This window comes from Balaenoptera physalus (genome assembly GCF_965194825.1).
Source record: "Balaenoptera physalus genome assembly, chromosome: 13".
Classification (NCBI taxonomy): Eukaryota; Metazoa; Chordata; class Mammalia; order Artiodactyla; family Balaenopteridae; genus Balaenoptera; species Balaenoptera physalus.
Genome location: NC_138892.1, coordinates 17,312,986 through 17,333,197, shown reverse-complemented (window position 1 = coordinate 17,333,197; position 20,212 = coordinate 17,312,986). Strand labels below are relative to the sequence as shown.

The window sequence follows — 20,212 nt, the reverse complement described above, 5'->3', positions numbered from 1 at the left end:
AAAACCAAAAAGTTAGTGAGAGCAATGACTGTCCAAGGTTAAAAATTTTAAAACACAGAGATATTTAAAAGGAAGTGACACTTTCTACGATTCTAAAACAATCCATTTTTACCTTGTCAAACAGAGCAAAGCATTTTCACATCTTCTACATTGTTTTTCGATTTGTCTCAAAACTGCCTCCAGCTTTTAAATTTTTCACATTTTTCTTACTCTTTCTGATACGGGGCTGCTTTCTGCCTTTCTATTCTTTAATTTTTCATTTCTTTCTCATCTTCTACTTCCTGTTGGAGCAGTTTTAGAGTTTCTTCCTCATCAATTTTAAATAGCTTCCTGAATAACTCTTGTATTGTCTTCGGATTATGTACTTATATTGGTGGGTAAATGAAAAAGGCAACAAAATGTAAGATAAAACACCACTCCCACTACTGGGCATATACCCTGAGAAAACCATAATTCAAAAAGAGTCATGTACCACATGTTCACTGCAGCTCTATTTACAATAGCCAGGACATGGAAGCAACCTAAGTGTCCATCGACAGATGAATGGATAAAGAAGATGTGGCACATATATACAATGGAATATTACTCAGCCATAAAAAGAAACGAAATTGAGTTATTTGTAGTGAGGTGGATGGACCTAGAGTCTGTCATACCGAGTGAAGTTAAGTCAGAAAGAGAAAAACAAATACCGTATGCTAACACATATATATATGGAATCTAAAAAAAAAAAAAAAAGGTTCTGATGAACCTAGGAGCAGGACAGGAATAAAGACGCAGACATAGAGAATGGACTTGAGGACACGGGGGGGGGGAGGGTAAGCTGGGATGAAGTGAGAGAGTAGCACTGACATATATACACTACCAAATGTAAAATAGATAGCTAGTGGGAAGCAGCTGCATAACACAGGGAGATCAGCTTGGTGCTTTGTGACCACCTAGAGGGGTGGGATAGGGAGGGTGGGAGGGAGATGCAACAGGGAGGAGATATGGGGATGTATGTATATGTACAGCTGATTCACTTTGTTATAAAGCAGAAACTAACATACCATTGTAAAGCAATTATACTCCAATAAAGATGTTAAAAAACAAAAACAAAACAAAAAAAAACACCACTAAGCAGAGGGGATGCCAGATTCTAATTTGGTTCTGATTTTGACTCAGGTATGACCCAAGCCAAACACTTCAAATTTCTGTCTTGGTGTCAGCAGAAAAGTATACCTTGATTAACTTTTTTCATAGATACTAAGAGCTTCTCCTTTTACTACTACTAGACAGTTTTATTTTCTTAAAAAAAAATCATCATCCTGGGCAAATACTACTGATACTACTAATCCACAAGTTGAGCCCTTTTGGACTAACAAAGGCCACATCATCAACAATGCTGGGCATTCTCAATCCTAGGTTCCCATAAACAAACCTGAAAGACATCAATCTGACAATACAAGTCTTAGGGGGTAATTATTTTGTTTCTAAAAGACTTGGAGTTTGTTTTTTAAATGATATCCCCACACATTTCTAATGTTTTCATTTAGAGAAAATCTTTTTTAAAAATGCAGTCAATGAGGCTTTCAGTTACTACTGGATAATCAGCACATGACCGCATTTAAGTTTGGGTTTTACCTGCGATTACAGATGAGCAACACTAAAAAACACTAAAAACCCTTCTCAATCAAGGTTTCTCTTTATACAAGCTGACATATTATTTATTATTTTTTATTTACCAAGTGTTAGTGCTGTCACTCTGCCCTTGGGTAGAGTTTATGCCAGTTCTACTGTTTCCCCCATAGGCTTCAGGTGACATGATCACAGGGGATCTCAAAGTGAGGGGAAAAAAAGCTTCATATTTAAGGTTTGGCCTTCCATTTACTGCATCTTTTCTGCCTAAAAAGAAAGTTTTAAACTTCCTGTTTTTAAACAGGAAGTACTATACTGAACAACAGATCTTTCAGCACTCAGGTTTAGACTTTTTTGGTCTGCAATGTTTTATAATCGGTGTTGTAGAAAATACAATTCTTTATTCTCTATGCAATGAATATTTTCAATGAAATAAGAAAGGACAAAAGGACTAGAAAATCTGCATTCCCTTTTGTAATATCAACTAAGTTTTTTCAAGATTATTTATTCTTTTTTATATTTAGTTTTTGACTACCTTGATTTCAAATGATATAAAATTATTCTGAAGTTTTGAGTTGAAGAACCAAAATTAATCCAAAAGATCAACTAGGCTCTCTGAACTAGTCACAGATACTCCCACTCACTAAAATGGAGCTCCATCAGAACAGGGACCCTATATACCTTGTTCACAGCTGTACCCCCAGAGTCTAGCACATTTAAAGTATGGTCCCCACTCTGCCCTTCCCTCTCCAAGCCTTCCACTTTACATTCCAAAGTGTTCATGGCTCCCCAAGAACAGCATGCCTTTACAAATGTCCCCTAACCTGTAATATAAGCCTCGCCATCTTTGTCTACTTGGTAAACATTTATTTATCAAAACCCAGCTCAGAGATCTTCTTCTTCTCTGGGAAGCCTTCCCTGGCACCTCATCCTCAAAGGGTAATCACGCCTTTCTGTGTGCCATTTCTATTCCTTGTACATCTCTGTCCTGCTGCCCTCATCACATAATATTACAATTGTCTGTTTCCAAGTCTGTTTTCTTATTGGCCTGTGACTTCCTTTAGGTGAGCCAAGAACATAGTGAAGATTTAATAAAAGCTGAAAAAGAAGGCATTTCTCAATGATCCACACACTTAAAGAAATAATTGCAGTAAAAATTACTATTAAATGAATTAATATTCTTAAAGTATATGGCACTGAACTCAGTTACTTTACCTGTAAGATCCTTTTCTCGAAACCGTATAATAGGTAGAACCATTGTGTCTGCCAACTGTTTAGCCAGCTCTGTATGGAGAACATTAAGCTGAAAGAAAGAGAAATCTACTGAAGAAAATTATACCCACTATTACTGACACTGTCTTATTTCACTGAGGGATCACACTGAACACATCCATGTGGTTAAAGAGCTCAGTTAGACTTCCTTAAGCAAATAAATACCCTTCATAAAGTAGTAAATGACAGAAGCTAAGAGGTATTAAAAACTAAATGCAAGTTTCTAACTGACCGGGGCATCCGTTAAGTTTGCTAAAAGAGTCCCTGAGCCCACAGTTACTGTTTGTTAACTGTGCAAACTGTGGCTCTGTGTTCTTGATGTGAGCCACACCCGCCTAGAGAGGGAGAAAGCTCTGATGTGCTGGCAGCACAGGTCAGCACTTTGCCGGGCCTCTGTGTGCTCTCTCACTCTCAGAGGGGGCTGAAGTCACCCCTGAAAGACAGGCCTGCTGGGAACCTACTAACCCTGCAACTACAGACACTGGGGGCCCGGGAATTGCTCTGGAGAAAGAATGTTCCCCGCGGAAATAACTCAGCCAGATTTCAGACCTTTCTAAGCACAAGAAGGCTGTATTCAAATGTGCTCCTCCTCACTAGATAATTTCAACAGTCCTTGGTTCTTTCTCCCCTTCTACCTCAAGGCCTTACTAAATCCTGTCTTTGTCAATGGTCTAGGAGAAATAAAAATTATCACCATCAGCACTACCACTTTTGAGCTCTTTCTGTGTGCCACCCTTACGTGCTTTATACCACTTAGTTCCCACCTACTCTGTTAGATGGCTGTTATTTATTATCCTCATTTTTACAGGCGGTCAAATAAATCTCCAAATCCAGAGAGCAACTAAGTGACACAGCTGGGATCTTAATCCTGGGCTACTGGGATCTAAAATCCATGCGCTTTCCAACACATTGTCTGGGATATAGAGTTTGTCTTTCATGCTCACACATCTGCCAAAACTTTAAACATGTGGTAGTCAGTAATGAACACAGTGGAAGGCCCAGACTTCCAGATATTATGAGGATGCTCTGGGATTCCTGTTGGGTGTATAAGGGGAAATCACCCAGCAGTCATCTTGTGGAGTAAACATCTGGCAAAGTTTTCTTTCAGCAGTGATAGCAGTCACACGTCCGAATCCCCCTTCTGCACACGGATCTCCCCCCACCAGATCTGGTCCTACAGGGTTGTGCTTGCAGAGGCGGCTCTGACAAGCTTGAAGACTGGCTTAAGGTCAACCGTCTGTCAGGCCAGGGAGCGATAGGCCAAGAAGTCAATGTTCTCCCTATCTTTCAATCAAGCCAAAGAATGGCAGCTTTTTCTGCGGGGAACACAGGAAGCCAGCCATGCCAAAAAGTGCATTAGGACAGAATGTGTTAACTGCTTTTCCTGAATAACTTCAATAAGAAATGTACTGTTGTTTTTTTTTTTTTTTACTAACAGTGAATTAGATGAATTGGCTCTGCGCCGAATGCTCTGATATAATTATGTAATTTAACCTCTATAACAGCCTAATTAAGTGGTCTGTCCTGCTACTGCCATTTACAGGTGAAAAAAAACAAAACTCAGAGAGGTTAAATGGTTTTTTTCCAGTGGTTATGCACTTCAAGAATAGCAAATTTCCTAGCTACTCTACTACTGCTTCTTAAGGATCAAGTGGTCTGTGTCACCAACTTTTTGCCTTGGGGCTTTGAGAGGTAAGGGATAACCACTTCCAAACACAGCACCTTTGCCGAGGAGAGTGCAAAGAGCACAGACCACCTCTTGGCACTTCAGTATCGTCACATGGAAAATGGGCGTTAACAGCATCTTCCCTGCATGGCTCTTTTGACAATAAAACAAAACATGAAGAGGAAACACTCAGAGCAGAGGGCCTGACACATACTGGGCAATGAAATCCATAATGTCAAAGATTTCCTGTCTCAGATGCACTAAAAGGAAGTAATCTAGAAACCTTGCTTTTGGTGCAATCACCAAGGATAAAAAATCTCTGTATGCCTAAGACATCGAACACCTGAATCCAATGCATTCTATTAAATATAAGCAACACAAATCTCTACTTTTAGCTGGATTTTTCAATTTCTGAGTCAAATTACTTCTCTTGAAAAATTTTCAACCTGATGTAGGCCCACCTTTTGAGAAAACCACCTCAAAAGCTACTCTACTCTTCCCACCTGAGTTAACTGCTTTCACTGGCTTAGGTCTTGACATCGAGAGGCTTGTTTAAAAACTCACAGTGTTAAGCTTCCAGGAGGCCATGACACTGCCTTTAAACCACAATTCTAGGCTTCCATCCTTTTGGAATGATTCACTCCCCACTAAAGGAATTGTCATTAGCTAATAGGCAAATGAAAAGATGCCCGACATCGCTAATTGTTAGAGAAATGCAAATCAGAACTACAATGAGGTATCACCTCACACCGGTCAGAATGGCCATCATTAAAAAGTCTACAAATACTAAATGCTGGAGAGGGTGTGGAGAAAAGGGAACCCTCCTATACTATTGGTGGGAACGTAAATTGGTGCAGCCACTATGGAAATCAGTACAGAGGTTCCTTAAAAAACTTAAAAATAGTTACCATATGATCTAGCAATCCCAATCCTGGGATATATCCAGAGAAAATTCTAATTCAAAAAGATACATGCACTCCAATGTTCACAGCAGCACTATTTACATGGCCAAGACACGGAAGCAACCTAAGTGTCCATCGACAGATGAATGGATAAAGATGTGGTGTGTATACACACACACACACACACACACACACACACACACACACACACACACACAATGGACTACTACTCAGCCATAAAAAAGAATGAAATAATGCCATCTGCAGCAACATGGATGGACCTAGAGATTGTCATATTAAGTGACGTTAAGTCAGAGAGAGAAAGACAAATATCATATGATATTACTTATACATGGAATCTAAAACATGATACAAATGAACTTATTAACAAAACAGAAACAGACTCACAGACATAGAAAGCAAACTTACAGTTTCCAAAGGGGAAGAGGGGAGGAATAAATTAGGAGTTTGGGATTAGCAGATACAGCCTATTATATATAAAGTAGATAAACAACATGGTCCTACTGTATAGCACAGGGAACTATATTCAATATTGTGTAATAAACTATAACAGAAAAGAATATGAAAAAAAGATACATATATCTGAATCACTTTGCTGTACACCAGAAACTAACATTGTAAATCAACTATATTTCAATAAAAAATTAATTCAAAAAAAAGAATCATCATTCCCACCCATGAAAATACAGCTCTGAGTAAATATCTTAAAGTAGAAATCCTGGTTTAGGGTTTTGACAACTAATCACATTTCCTGAGCAAATCTCCTCTAGTCAAGAAAACACATAACTTCAGTGGGTGTAGACTACTGCTTCTCCCCCTGGGTTAGTCATTCACTGTTAATTAAGAAAAATTCTTCTCCCCACCTTCAAAAAAATTTACTTTCTGCTCCTCTCTAATTCCATTTTCCATTCATCCTCCTACTCTTCTGGAATAGATATGCATCCATATTATCACACACTTCAAAGAGCCACAGCAGTGGGATAGAGGACAAAGATCACAAGGAAGTGGACAGTTTGTATCTATATCCCCAGTGCCTAGAACTGCATCTGCTAAATAGTAGGTGGTCAGTAAATGTTTGTTGAATGAATAAGCCTCGGTGAACTGATTTGTTGAATGAATGAACAGGCAATTGGTACAATTTTATATGAACGTTAGTTTCTCCTTTTATGAACTGAAGATAGCGTTACCTTCATATCAATGATTGCACAGTGAAATGGCATCTGTGCACTGCCTTTTTTGCGTATTCTCTATGATGATATTCCACGGTAGGCACTACACACTCCTTGGAAGATGAAACAGTTCACACCTACCTAATTCGGCAGAGGGTTCTGCCCCACACCAGTAGCATCTGAGCTCGGTTTGTACAATTAGGATTTATGTACTTTTTCCTATAACAATACCTGCTTTTCACAAATATTCCAAATGTATTATACAATACAGCTACAAAAACAGTTGTAAGAATCTCTCTGTAGTGGGTTGAATCACACTCCCCCCAAAGATATGTTTATACCAAACACCATGTGAATATTTGGGAAAAGGGTCTTTGCAGATTCAATAAGGGATCTCAAAATAAGACCATCCTGGGTTATCCTGGTGGGCCCTAAATCCACTGACAAGAGTTCTTATAAGAAGAAAAGACACAGACAGAAGAGAAAAAACACGGGGGTGGCGTGGGAAGAGAAGGCCATGTGAAGTCAGGGGCAGAGATTGGAGTTATGCTGCCACAAGCCAAGGAACACCCAGAGTCACCAGAAGTTGGAAGAAGCAAAGAAGGATTCTCCCCTAGATACTTTGGAGGGAACGTGGCACTGCCAACAACTTGATTTCATACTTCAGGCCTCCAGAACTGTGAGAGAATAAACTTCTATTGTTTTAGGCCACCTACTTGTAATTTTATTACAGCAGCCCTGAGAAACTAATTCTCCCTCCTTAGGAAACTGAATTCTTAGAAGTCTTTCTTTCAGTCTATTGTTCATATATACCAAAGCCTTTCCCCTCAAACCAGAAACAAATGGAACAGCATACAACCTCTTTTATGAAATGAACCTTGGAAGATAAGGTTGAGATACCTTCTCAGATATTTAAGTAGTATCTAAAAATAAAAAGTGGGCCAAAATAAAGATGAAAGAAAGTTCAAAAAAGAATCAAATAAAATTTTGCCATGTGGCTATCTTACCTCATCCACCACTTTGGAAAAATAGTGGAGTGTAGAAATTACTTCTTCATCGCCTTTGCCAAGAGCAAAATTCTACGACCAAAGAAGAAAAGTGGCAGGTGTTAACTGAATGCTAGGGAATTCAGCACTATAGCATTGCCCCATAATACCCTGCCCTCCACCTCGACTTCCTCTCTTCTCCCAAGAGCACATCATGTCAGAGTGTCTGACTGCGGAGAACTAGAGCTCTCCCCTTGTTCTGCCCCAGCCACGCAGTCAACCGCCCTTCCCAGGCTATTCCTTTGTCGGTCATCACCCTTCTGTTTAGATATAATGGTATCTTTCAGTTTATTTCCTGGAATTCTTAGTGTTGATTCACTTGTAGTCCCTCGAAAAATATGAACCCTCAGGGCAGTTGATTACTTCTATAGGCTAATAAGAATACATCATAAAGACTTTGGTACAATCATCAGAATTTATCAGTGGATAGGAAAAGGCAAGACAAAAGAAAAAATGGAAATGGTCTGTGGAAAAAAAGAAAGGAAGGAGGGAAGGTCTCTAAAGGTTGCCTCTAGAGAATTCCTTTATAAGAACTCCGCTTGAGTCCTAAGCACAGCATTATATGCCATATATATATCAAGTTACCTGTTCTTCATATGCCAGCAGTTGCTTAGAAAGCTGTTGAGTAGCCAGGCACATTTCATTCTGTAGGGAGAAGAGAAAAGCAAGTAAGATTTGTCCAGTGCATACACAGTCACTGAAAAATGCCACCTCAGAGAATCACTTAAACATAATATGTATGTATCTGTAAAATAATAAAATATTTTGTTCAGAAATTATTTGGAAAACAAGACCAAAACAAATTAAAAGGTTAAAGCTTGCTTTTTCCTCCCCATCATTTATAAACTGATGCTCCTTCTGGTCATTCAGTCAGTAAACAAATGTAATAAACAACTAACATGTGCCAAACCTCCAACAAAGACGTGGTCCCTGCCCTCATGGGGTTTACTGGGGAAGCAGACACTAAAAAATAGTTACAAGCAGGATGAGAACCACAACGGAAATACTGGGTGCAGCAGGAAGCCCTGACTGGAGGATCTACACGGTCCTCAAGAAGACCATGGAAGAGATGTTCTAAGCAGACCCCTGGAGAAAGACCAGGAGCTAGCCATGGGGATGAGCTTTCCAGAAGGAGGGGCAGGCATGTAAAAGCACCCTGCCTGTCTGAAGAGCTATAAAGCAGGGCATAGCTGGAGCATGGGGTGCAAGGCGTGGAAATGAGACAAGCCTGGCAACACAGGCAGAGCAAGGGCATGCGGGGCTCCGTGGCCCAGTTGCAGACTTTAAGTGCAGTGGGAATTTAAGCAACATTATCACACAGTCAGATTCTACCAAATTTATAGCACTAGGTCAGTAATGATGGACGGTAACACAGAAGCACAGCTACAATGCCTGGGAAGGCCCTTTCTGTGCTGTTTTTCACTGGCCAATACTGTCCACTTTCTTCTTCTCGTATTTATCCCTCTGATCTTCAGCTACACAGCAGCTGTCTACCACTATCCTCCCATCATCAACACATTCAGCCTAGAAAACGTGTCTTACGTTTTTAAAGCTCAGTTAAGGATTCTTTTTAGGTTCAGGGTGTATTCCTAAGAGAGGGAGGGAGCTACTGGGTCTGACCTGGAGCAGATAAGGGGAGGGCACTGGCCAGCCTTGGCCTCCACTTCCTTTCTAATTCCCCTGGGTTTGCTGTTCCTTAGGGGTAAGGCCTGAACTCTGCCAGAGCTTGTTTTATTTTTCATGGGCCTCCTTTGCAAGACCCATCAGAGCCTAATCCTATGTTTTTTGGGCCTTCTTTGCAGATAACTGGTCAACCTGTTCCCTGACTTCCTTCATCTGCCCCAAGAAACAGCCATCAGTAGACCCTGAAACGTGGCGTTCTCTCTTCTCCCCCAGAATAAAGTCAGGCAAACATAATGATAATTCCTGGCTTTGGCATCCTACTGGGGTGCCACCACTTTGAAAACTAACCAGAGCTGGCAGTCACAAAGCCAAGAGGAGGGCAAACAAACAAATCCAGAAGTGCTATGTCCTGGATATAGACAGGAGCATGCAACCATTCCTAGCACAGAGCAGGCACTCCACAAATGTTTGATGAATGAAGGAACAAACAAGGTTAGAAGATTCATATAAATTTCAAGTTTTTAAACAATACCTGGAATCATAGTGTGAGGGGAGAAATACTTCCTAACCCTGTAAGGCAACATCACAAATGGTGGGCAATAAAATACAGAGTGGACAGGCATAAAGCAGTCAGCCAGGAAACAGCCAGTTGACCATCTTTAGCAGTGCTGTTCTGAAGATCAGGGTGCATGGGAACAAGGGTCTTAGCCCATTCACTGAGCTGCTACCCTGCTGTATCAGAAAATCCCCATCTCCTCTTCTCTGAGTTAGCAGCAGTGCGTTTAAGATGGATTTGTTCAAGTTACCTTGGCATCTGCCTCCCCAGGCAGCCCGACGTAGACTATGATTTGCAGACCCACAGAATCATCCTAACAATAGCAGCTAACATTTACACAGCACTTAATGCATGCCAGATACCAACTAACTGCAATCCAGGCATTATGTCATTTAATTCTGACAACCCTGTCAGGCATGTTCTAATTAGTAACTCAATTTTACAGAAGAAATGGAGGCACAGAGATGTTAGGCCACCTGCCCAAGGTCACACAGCTAGTTAGTAGCAGGGCTGGGATGTGAATTCATGTCTGTCTAAAATTCACACTCTTAAACACTACTCTCTAAGATCCCAAGTCCTGCTAAGAGAAAAGACCTGAGAAGGCCATTGCCTTAGGCTAGAGTTGACAAAATTCTCCTGTAAAAGGCTAGATAGCAATTATTTTTGGCTTATGGGATATACGGTCTCTGTCACAACACAAGAGCAGCCATAAATAATTCATGAACAAATGAGTATGGCTTTGTTACAATAAAACTTTATTTACAAAAATAAGAGGCCAGTCCAAGGGCTGTAAAGTACTGATCCTGCTTTAGACAGTAACTGTCTCAAAAGAGCCGTCCTCTGCCACAGCTCCCTCAGGAGGCTCTCCATGAAGCTACAATCCTTCAGACTCAAGAAACAGTTTCTACTCTTCTGGTCCATTCTTTTCTTTATTTTAGCTAAGTCTAAAATATTACTCCCCCATATCTGTATTCTTTAGAGACCGGTCAACAGATATGATAACCACCCTCCGTGCTTTCATAACAAGCAAGCGCCACAGGCTACCTGAATTCTTCTCTCCTTTAGAAGGTACTGGCAAGCACCCCACGTGTAGTGGACACACCTGCCAGGGAGCTGCTAGCGTCCGACTGTGCCCAGGCCAATGGGGGGCACTCATGTGCCATGCGCACAACTCCACTGAGGCCGAGGAAGAAGGGGCACAGCACACAACAAGGACAAGTGCTTCCAAAATTCCTGTGTACAGTGGACTCTGCCGGGTCTCTCCTAGAAATACTTTCTGAAAGTGCTATGTATTTCAGATGTGTGTGATTTCAGGCAGCAAGATTCTGTTCTACCAGCATGATTCCACTGGGTACAAACAATACATGTCTAAAATGGCCTGTCAACCGCCCTGAAAAGAAATGAACCTCTCCTATACAGAACACGTGACATGAAAATAGACCAACTTTAATCTTACTCACACTTAATCTACTGTACACAAAGGTTTTATGAAATGCTTTACCTAATTAATACACACCTGTGAGGTAAGCCTGCCTAATTATCTCTGCAACAAGACTTGCAAAACTGGAACTTCCGTGAACAGTAAATATTAGCAGTAACAATAATAAAGATAGCTGCTAACATTTACTGAGTCTTTTTTAGGGACCTGACATTGCTGTTAAGCATTTTTTATATATTATTACATTTAATTCTTACAAGGCACTTATGAGGTTGGGTATATTCTTACCCTCATTTTACAAATGAGGAGAAAAAGGTTCAGAAAGGATAATACCTCTCTATAATTACACAACTAGTAACTGGCAAGGCAACGATTCACCTCAGATCTGTCAGACTCAAAATCTAAAGCCCAAGTGCTTAACACCATACTATTCTGATCCAAAGTCCAAAACTGTATTTAGTAGTACTGTACTCAGTGAGCAGGCCTCACAGGGGCTACAGATATCAGCATAAATCCCGTACTTTTCTAGCTGTAGTCCAGCAGACGTGGTGGCCTAAAATGTAGATTCTAAATGGAGTTCTGCGAGTAAGAGTCCAACACTCTGGAAAAGCTCTCTGGTTACTATCTATGCTATTGGGTGCCTCACAGGAAGCCTTAAGAGATAACCTGACGGAGGGTTTACCGACAGAATATCCTATGTTCATCAGAAATTCCCAAGGCTGGCGCCAAGGCAGAAAGACCAGTGGTTAACAAACCCGGAAGGAAAACTGAGCTCTGGGCAAAGGAATGTTTACCTTATGGTGGCACAGAGCGCTCGCTAACTGCAACTGTCACCTGAAACCACCCAAAGGCCTCTGGGCAGGAATGGAGAGGCCAGGAGCAGGGGCAGAGGAAATCCACTAGAGTCAAAGTCCCAGTGTAGGCACTGCTTTGATCTAGGCCAAACATTTGGCCAGAAATGTTACCTAAAGCCAAGTGGCTGAGAGTCTCATTCATCACAGCGCTACCCCAAAGCTGGGGTCAGGGGGTCGCACTGGATCAGGAGCCCCGGGGGGGTGGGTGCGGGCGGCGCACAGAGGGAGTGGTGAGAAACATAGCAAGGACAGAGGCTGGAGAGCTGTGTTTGGGGCGGGCCATGTGGGGACGCTTGCTGAGGACTCTGACATTATTCTGCCAGCACCAGGGACGCCCCGAGGAACTCTGGCAGGAGAATGACAAGGTCAGATGTGAGCAGAAGAAAAAGCATGAATGGCTGTGGTGGAGAAAGAGGATGACATGAGGGTCAGGAGACCACCTTAAGTCGAGTGAGAGAGAAAAAAGGCTGAGCCCGAGCCAGAAAGTGGCAGAGATCTGCCTGGTATCGCTGAGGCAAAAACCAACAGGCTAGAGTGAATGAGGAAGGAGGGGGAGTCCAAGACGAACGGACCCTAGACTGGATGACCCATGATGGCAGTGCGCCGAGCTAAGGCGCTGACAAGGGGACACAGATCTGGGAGGGACAATAGAGCGCACAGAGGGGGTGTGCCGACGGTCTGGTCGAGGTGGCCCGGATGCAGTCTTTCCTTTAACACCTATTTATCAAACACTGAGAGGGGCCACGGAAGGTGCTGGCCATTGGAGACAAAGACAATCTGCTCTCAGAGCTCACAGTGCACAGGGAGGAAAGAAAATCCCCCACTGTCCCTCAGTGCTCTGACCAACAAGAGTGCAGGGCATCTGGGCACACGGCTGAAGGGCGCTTTGGTCTGAAGGGAGAAAAGGAAGAAAGAAAAGGTGTCAGACACCTCGGACCTGAGGTCAGTCTTAAAAGCCATTTGCCGGGAAGGCCATTTGCCAGGGCAAGGGGTCCACGTGGAGTCCTGGAAGCAGGAAGGGCACAGCAAAGTCTCGAGATGTGCAGAGGGCCTGGCACGTTCTGGAACAGCCAAAGACGAAGCTAGAGGAGTAGGCTGGAACTCAGCTCATGAAAAGCTTTGTGTGCCTTGATGAGTTTTTACCTCTGCCTTGTGGTTACAGTGAGCCACGGAAGCAGGTGAAGATAGGGAGGGAAGGGAGGTCTGCATGTGGTAGCTCGAGAGTACAGGATGGATTGAAGGGGAAAACAAGCCCCTGACGGCAGAAAGACTGCTCGGGACGGTGCTGCAACAGCCCAGGTAAGAGCTGAAAACTCACTCTCCACAGTGACAATAGGCAAAAGTCGTTTGGAATAAGGACCTAGAGACGAGGGCTAGAAATAGATTCTGAAATGGCCAGGCTTTGCTGAAGAAGTGACTTTGCCCAGGAAACGAGTAGAGACTAACCAGAGAAGGACTCCTGTGGAATTTTGGAGAACACCAAGACTTAAGGGGCAGGCAGCAAAAGGGCGCCAGGAAAGGAGAACAATCAAGAATGGTGGGTAGACACTCGGGACAGACACTGTCACAGGAACCAAAGAAGGACAGTTTTGAGGGGGCACTGTTAATAGCATCGGGTGCTGCCTGGGATGGAGGGTGGAGAGAGGCTATGAACCAGGCATTAAGCAGCCTGTGCTGCCAGTGGGGGATGGAGCCCAGACTGAGGAGCCGGAGGAGCAAATATCAACTATGCAGTGAGGAAGTGAGGAATGCAGGTACAGACTGCTCCTTCAGGAACGTCAAGACCAGAGGACCAAGCTTCTATTTAACCCAAGTAGCAGTCCCAGGGTACAGTGCTATCATAACTATTATTATTCTAAGGCTTAGAAGGTGGTTATGTTAACAGCGAGCACTTCGTGCCAGGGACTGATCTTATACTTTACAGGTATTAGTTCTAATAACAACCTATGAGGTGGGTATTATTATGGCCTCTGTTTAACCAATAAGGAAACTCAGGCAATCACGTGACTTGCCCAAGGTCACACAGCAAGTGGCCAAGTCAAGACTGGAACTCAGATCTGATGCATCTAAGGTCACACACTTAACCTCATACCTAATGAATGAGCCTGGCCCAGAATAATCTTCCATACTAATCTGAAAGCCTTCAATGCTGGAATGAGGGAAGGCTGTAGATCCCACATGCAAATCAAGTGCAAAAACTCAGGTCTTTGAAGTTGCTTCCAGAAACCACTCAGGGACTCTCTACTCCTGAATGCCTTAAGCTACACACATATTTCTCTGTCCCTGTCATAGAAACCTCAATTTGACTGTTTTTGAGAGCTGTTAAAATGCACTGATTGAAACCATTATGGATAAAAACCAATTAAACAAGGGAAGTTACTCTGGGATACAAAAAGGAGCTGGCTCCCACCCATAACACACTACAAAGCTGTTAGGCTGATAAGTGTGGGTGTTCTATGGTGACAAGAACAACCTTTGAAGACTCCCACTTCCTTAGCCTCTGCTGCCATTTCTAGAGACCAGTATGTCAAAAGAGTACAGCACAGAGGTTCAGAGTGAGAGTGGAGGTTTTGGAGTCAAAGACCTGAGTTCAAATTCTGTTCCTGCCACTCATCAGCTGTGTGACCACAGGCAAGTTACATAACCTCTCTTATATAATAATACCTCTCGGGCTTCCCTGGTGGCGCAGTGGTTGAGAATCTGCCTGCCAATGCAGGGGACATGGGTTCGAGCCCTGGTCTGGGAGGATCCCACATGCCGCGGAGCAACTGGGCCCGTGAGCCACAATTACTGAGCCTGCGCATCTGGAGCCTGTGCTCTGCAACGGGAGAGGCCGCGACGGTGAGAGGCCCGCGCATCGCGATGAGGAACGGCCCCCGCTTGCCGCAACTGGAGAAAGCCCTCGCACAGAAACGAAGACCCAACACAGCCAAAAAATAAATAAATACAATTAAAAAAATAATAATAATAATAATACCTCTCCTTTATTGTGAAAGCTAAATGAAATTATACACAGGCAGTGTCTTGTCTAGTGTGTGGTATGTTTATGTGCCTAATAATATTTTTATTATTAAAATATACAGTTCTGATCCTGTCTGCCTCCCAAATCCTTCTCTCTCCCCTATCACAAGCTCACACTCCTGGATGCCCACTACTCTGTTTCCCAAGGGGAACATTAACTTATTTAGCTTGATATCTATATATGTTATCATTTCTAAAGAAAAATATTTTCTTCTTTATAATACCAAATGTATGCATATCTTCCCTTCAAAGTATTTTACTCCTATCCCCTCCCACGGTCTCACCCCAGTTTGAAAAGATATTACTCGCAACTCCAATGTGGGCTTTTACATTTTAGGGTCAGGAGTTCTGCACTCCCAAAGGTCTGGCTCAGAGCAGCTGCAGAGATGAGACTGTGTCTGTGTAAGCCTGCTTTGCTGAAAGGAAGTGAGAGAGCCTGAACCACGGTTCTCACTTGGAAAAATTCCATCCAAAATGTACTTAAAAAAAAAAAAATCAACAAAACAAATAAAAAATTCCATCCAGACTGAAGGAACCAACTACAGAGGCTTGTCATCCTTTGGAGGAGAAAGACAGTTTCCAGGAGATGCCAGGTTTCACTAATACTGCTAGGAACATCATCTGACCTTCCCGTTTTCTCAGTACAATGTCTGAGAGGAGAAGTAAGATTACGTAAGTAAATTTCATTGTAAGACCCTAAAAAATCCATTTCGAAAAGATTTTTTAAAATTTTAACCTCTCTAGGAAAGAAACAAAATTACGGTAGATATACAGAATCAAAACAAGTATATCAAATGCATTAAATGCAAAATTTGAGCAGATTTTACTGAATACGTATACCCATGCATCTATTCAGACACTATAGAAGTTTTAAATTTAGTCAATAGTTTGAAAGATAGCAGAGCTTTCTAAGTAAGCCGTCTCTTGCTGCATGAGTAGTGTGTACGGCTTCCCTCATTCAGATGACCCATGATGGAGTACTCAGTTCCCCCGTGTGCAAAGGCACATCTGACAATCAGGAGACCACATGTGACCAGGGACTGCTGTAAAATGCTGAAAACAGCTTAGAGCCTATAGCTTCATTCTACTGCTTAAGCCAAATAAAATTTAAAATCTCCCCCAAACTAGCCAAAATCAGCAAAACTGTTCATAGAACTTTCCTCTAGTTTTTTTTACTCTTCCTCTTTCTAAAACTAAGGTCCAAATAGTATTCACTATATCAGAATCCAGAAACTTATCATGTGGCCTGATTTTAAATATCTTTTATGAATATTTATCATTTATCAGCAGCATAAATCTGGTTTAAATAATATAATAATGAAAAACAACATCTTACTAAGTGCCTCTGTTTTTAAAAATGAAATTATAAAACTCTATTAATGTAATTTAACACGTCTAGGTGTAAAATATTTAAGGAAGAATGTTAAATAAAACCAGGAAAACATAACTTTGGGGAAAAAAGTTGAATGAAAACATTGGTAACTCTTTTCTTTCTTTCTTTCTTTCTTCCCACCCTCATACATACATATAAACAAACTGATCAAACAGGAGTTAGAAAGTTTTCTTTTTAATTTAATTGAAAAGAAACAAAACATGTTCAAATAAACCTGAAAAACAACTGACCCTGACCCAGCCGATCTGAATGCCACTGACCACTGCTTGTATCTGTCACTGAGTTGGCAGCACTAGCCAGACGTTCTTGCTAGCTTCTGCTGCAGGAAATGCCGAGGCAGAAGGAAGGGCTTCTGCCAGTAACCCATGTGATGATCATGTGATGTGATGTGAAGTAAAAGCTGGTTACAGCCTCTTGGAATGCAAGACCCACTTAGTTTTGGCAAAATGCAGTTTTCTGGCTCAAAAGAAAAAAACGCATAAGAGAGCATCTGGACATCTCCAAGGAAATGATTCTGACAGACATGGAAAGGCAGGACAGAGACTCTTGGGAGTGGCGGAGTCACCGTCCCTAAGTCTTGGGACTCTTAAACATGAGACAAATCACTTAATAATAATATTCAAACTACTAAAGAGCAGGTATAAGCTCAGTAAAAAATTTTCTGTTCCCTTAAATTTTGAATAGTTAGGGAAAAATACAAAAACATATAATAGAAATAAATAGGGCTTTTAAAAAATCGACAAAGTATGTACCAGTTTTTAAATGTTTTACCTAAACAAACGAGCAAAATCACAAATGAGCGCATGATTCTTTTGGTCGTTAAAATTAGTTCCAATTAATCAAGTTACACTTCTATAATACAGTAGTTTGCAAATATCTATCTCCAGCCTGAACTCTGGATCTGAACTTTCAACAAGATCTCTTTCCCCATTTTTATGTCCCATGGACACCTCAAAATCAGCCTCTCAAGAAAGAATTAAGGGGAATTCCCTGGTGGTTCAGTGGTTAGCACTCTGCGCTTTCACTGCCGAGGGCCCAGGTTCAGGGAACTAAGATCCTGCAAGCCATGATGACACCAAGAAAAAAAAAGGAAAGAATTAAGATTGGCATCCCTGCCATTCCTGCCACTGACACACACACACACACACACACACACACACACACACACACACACACACACACACACACACACACACACACACACACACACACACACACACACACACACACACACACACACACACACACACACACACACACACACACACACACACACACACACACACACACACCCTGCTCCTCCTCCTGTATTCTCCCAACTATGCACCCTGTTATTCAAGTCAAAGACGTGGGCATCATTCTTGATTCATCCTTCACCCACCCAACCCCTTCACATAGAATCAGTCACCAATCCACTTCTTCCCAATTCCACTGCCACTTCCCTAGCTCAGGCGACCACCCTTATGCTTAGTAGTTAAGTGTTTGGGCTTTGGCTTCAGGCTGACTTGCTCTACCATGTATTAATGGGGTAGAATTGGAAAGTCATTCATCATCAGAATCCTTAAATCTCCTGACCTACAAAATGAAGATATAATAACAACACCCACCTCAGAGTTAGGGAATTTAAGTGAAATGATTACATGTAAAAGCCCCTGAAACTGCACCTGGAACCTATGAAGTATTCAGTAAGTCTCAACTATCATAATCATCCTCCTTTTGGGTGCCCAGCACAATTCCTCCAGGTTAGGTGACCCTTCTCTCCTAGCACCTCTAACACTCTTTGGTAATTATTTTTGTCTGTCTCCCAACCCAGTTGTAAGCTCCCTAATGGCAAGAGCTGAGTTTTTTTCCCCATATATGATATGAATGAATGATTAATAAAACCATGATAATAAATGATTATATATGAATATTAAGAGCTATGTAAAATAAATGAGTATACATGATTATTGATATATTATTATTATACACTGAATGTGGTATTTATTTAGAGATCGTCAATGAGAAAAAGGAACATATTAACAGATACAGGCTTAAGTCGGCAAGGAATCAATAATGAAAAGTATCGGTTGCCATAATATTTTGATGTGTAACATAACAAATTTTATTTTTAAGTAACTCACAAGTTTTCTCTTAGAAAGTAACACACATGGGCATTTCTTGATCTTAAAAAGTTTCACTTTTGCTACTCAGCAATTTATTTTCCATGGTTTTGCAAGGCAGAGATATTTGTTCCTCAAAACAAAGAAGCCACCCAACAGTTCCAGAACTGTGACTCAAGTCTTTTCAGAGGAAGCCCTTGAAAAAACATCTCTACTCGCCTACACTGACATCTTGACCATTTATGAGAAAGACAAAGAGCCATGCCTCAGAATACTGAACCCACTCATTCACAAGGAGGAAGAGGAGACTCAAATGTTTCCCTTTGGAGTAGAATTTTTTTTAAAATTAAAAAGCAGTTATGTGGTACCTTTCTACTGGGTCTACTAGTTACAGAAAAGTTACCCTATTTCTTAAGCTGTGAAAACAAACTGTTCTCAGTTTTTTGAGGTGAACAGAAGAGAAAAACAATTGTGATTTTATTTCAAAAGTTTAAATGGTGGTGTTCTGACTCAAATCTCTCAACCTCCTGAGAGAAGTTCAAGGTGGGCAGAGAGCTCCCACTCTGTCCCTCTCCAGGTGAGGGGGCAGGAGGATACCTGGGCTCCATAGACGCGTTGCATCGCCTGGAGCAGCTGGTTGGTATAATCCGTGAGAGTGCCAGCATCTTCTTCAAATACACTCAGTAAAGAGCGAGTCTGCAAGAAAAGAGGTCAATTTTATTTCTAAGTGGAAAAGTTACAATGGAGGTAAAACAAACACACGCACACAGAGATATGGGGAGGGAAGATGTCTGTTGTCTGGCTTTACTTTTTTATCGCTAATACTAATATAAGCTGATTCCTAGAGCTTTAATTCAGAACTCCTTTTCTAATCCTTTAGACTACATTGCGAGGGCAAACTGAATACAGTTTGAGTATCGGGGCCAGGGAAAGAAAGCCAATTTTTAAAGGGTTAAGAAGACTCAAGGGCTATTACCTGTCTCGACTTTAGCCTCTACCTAAGTACCAGTAAAGTCCATCCAATAAAATAAGTGTTAAAAAGGGCAGTCTCTCCCTTCAAGCCCATAAACTGAACTCAATGTCTGGCCTGTGTGTATACCTGGGGTGTGGTCACCCAGCACTTCATCATCACAGCAGTTAACCATCTGTCCGGTTTCCTGCAATCTTGGACGTCTCGCAGGGGTGTGTCATTCTTTCCACTTAAGATACTACAGTCAGGCTCCATGTCTTTCGTCATATTCTATTCAACCAATTTTCAAACTCATGACCGGGAAATTTCATGTACCATGGGCCCACCAGTGGAAGCTCTGGGCACAAAACTCAAATAGCAACTTAAGAATGCTAGCTCAGTTCCTTTGGGAAGACTACTCAGTGCTTCGAGAGCAGCTGAGCAGTCTTAGATGAAAGGTATTTCCTACCATTTTCATGCGTAGTGCCTGATACGCTGAGCACTAAAGAAATATTTATATATTGGATGGTGTCTAAAGAAGTATCAAGGGACCACATAAGAGACCATATCTATTCAAGGGACTTTT

General features: G+C 41.8%; 1 protein-coding gene and 1 long non-coding RNA gene across 9 annotated transcripts in view; both read right to left on the bottom strand.

The window, feature by feature from the left end:
• APPL2 (adaptor protein, phosphotyrosine interacting with PH domain and leucine zipper 2) overlaps nt 1-20,212 on the bottom strand; it is a 51,241-nt gene that overhangs the window by 25,065 nt on the left and 5,964 nt on the right. For 3 of the 8 annotated variants that reach the window (XM_082419395.1, XM_082419397.1, XM_082419396.1), the window contains exons 2-6: nt 19,777-19,917; nt 19,275-19,373; nt 8,276-8,335; nt 7,652-7,723; nt 2,830-2,917 (exon numbers count right to left, since the gene is read on the bottom strand). In XM_082419395.1, coding sequence (XP_082275521.1) covers nt 2,830-2,917; nt 7,652-7,723; nt 8,276-8,335; nt 19,275-19,373; nt 19,777-19,917 — 460 coding nt within the window. The remainder of the gene's footprint in view (nt 1-2,829; nt 2,918-7,651; nt 7,724-8,275; nt 8,336-19,274; nt 19,374-19,776; nt 19,918-20,212) is intronic. The other 5 variants (XM_082419401.1, XM_082419402.1, XM_082419398.1 and 2 more) reach the window with 3 other exon arrangements.
• LOC309640627 lies at nt 9,979-17,715 on the bottom strand. The gene is made up of 2 exons (XR_014252318.1): nt 15,139-17,715; nt 9,979-14,825 (listed from the first exon to the last, which is right to left on the bottom strand). It is a non-coding gene; the product is annotated as an uncharacterized lncRNA (long non-coding RNA).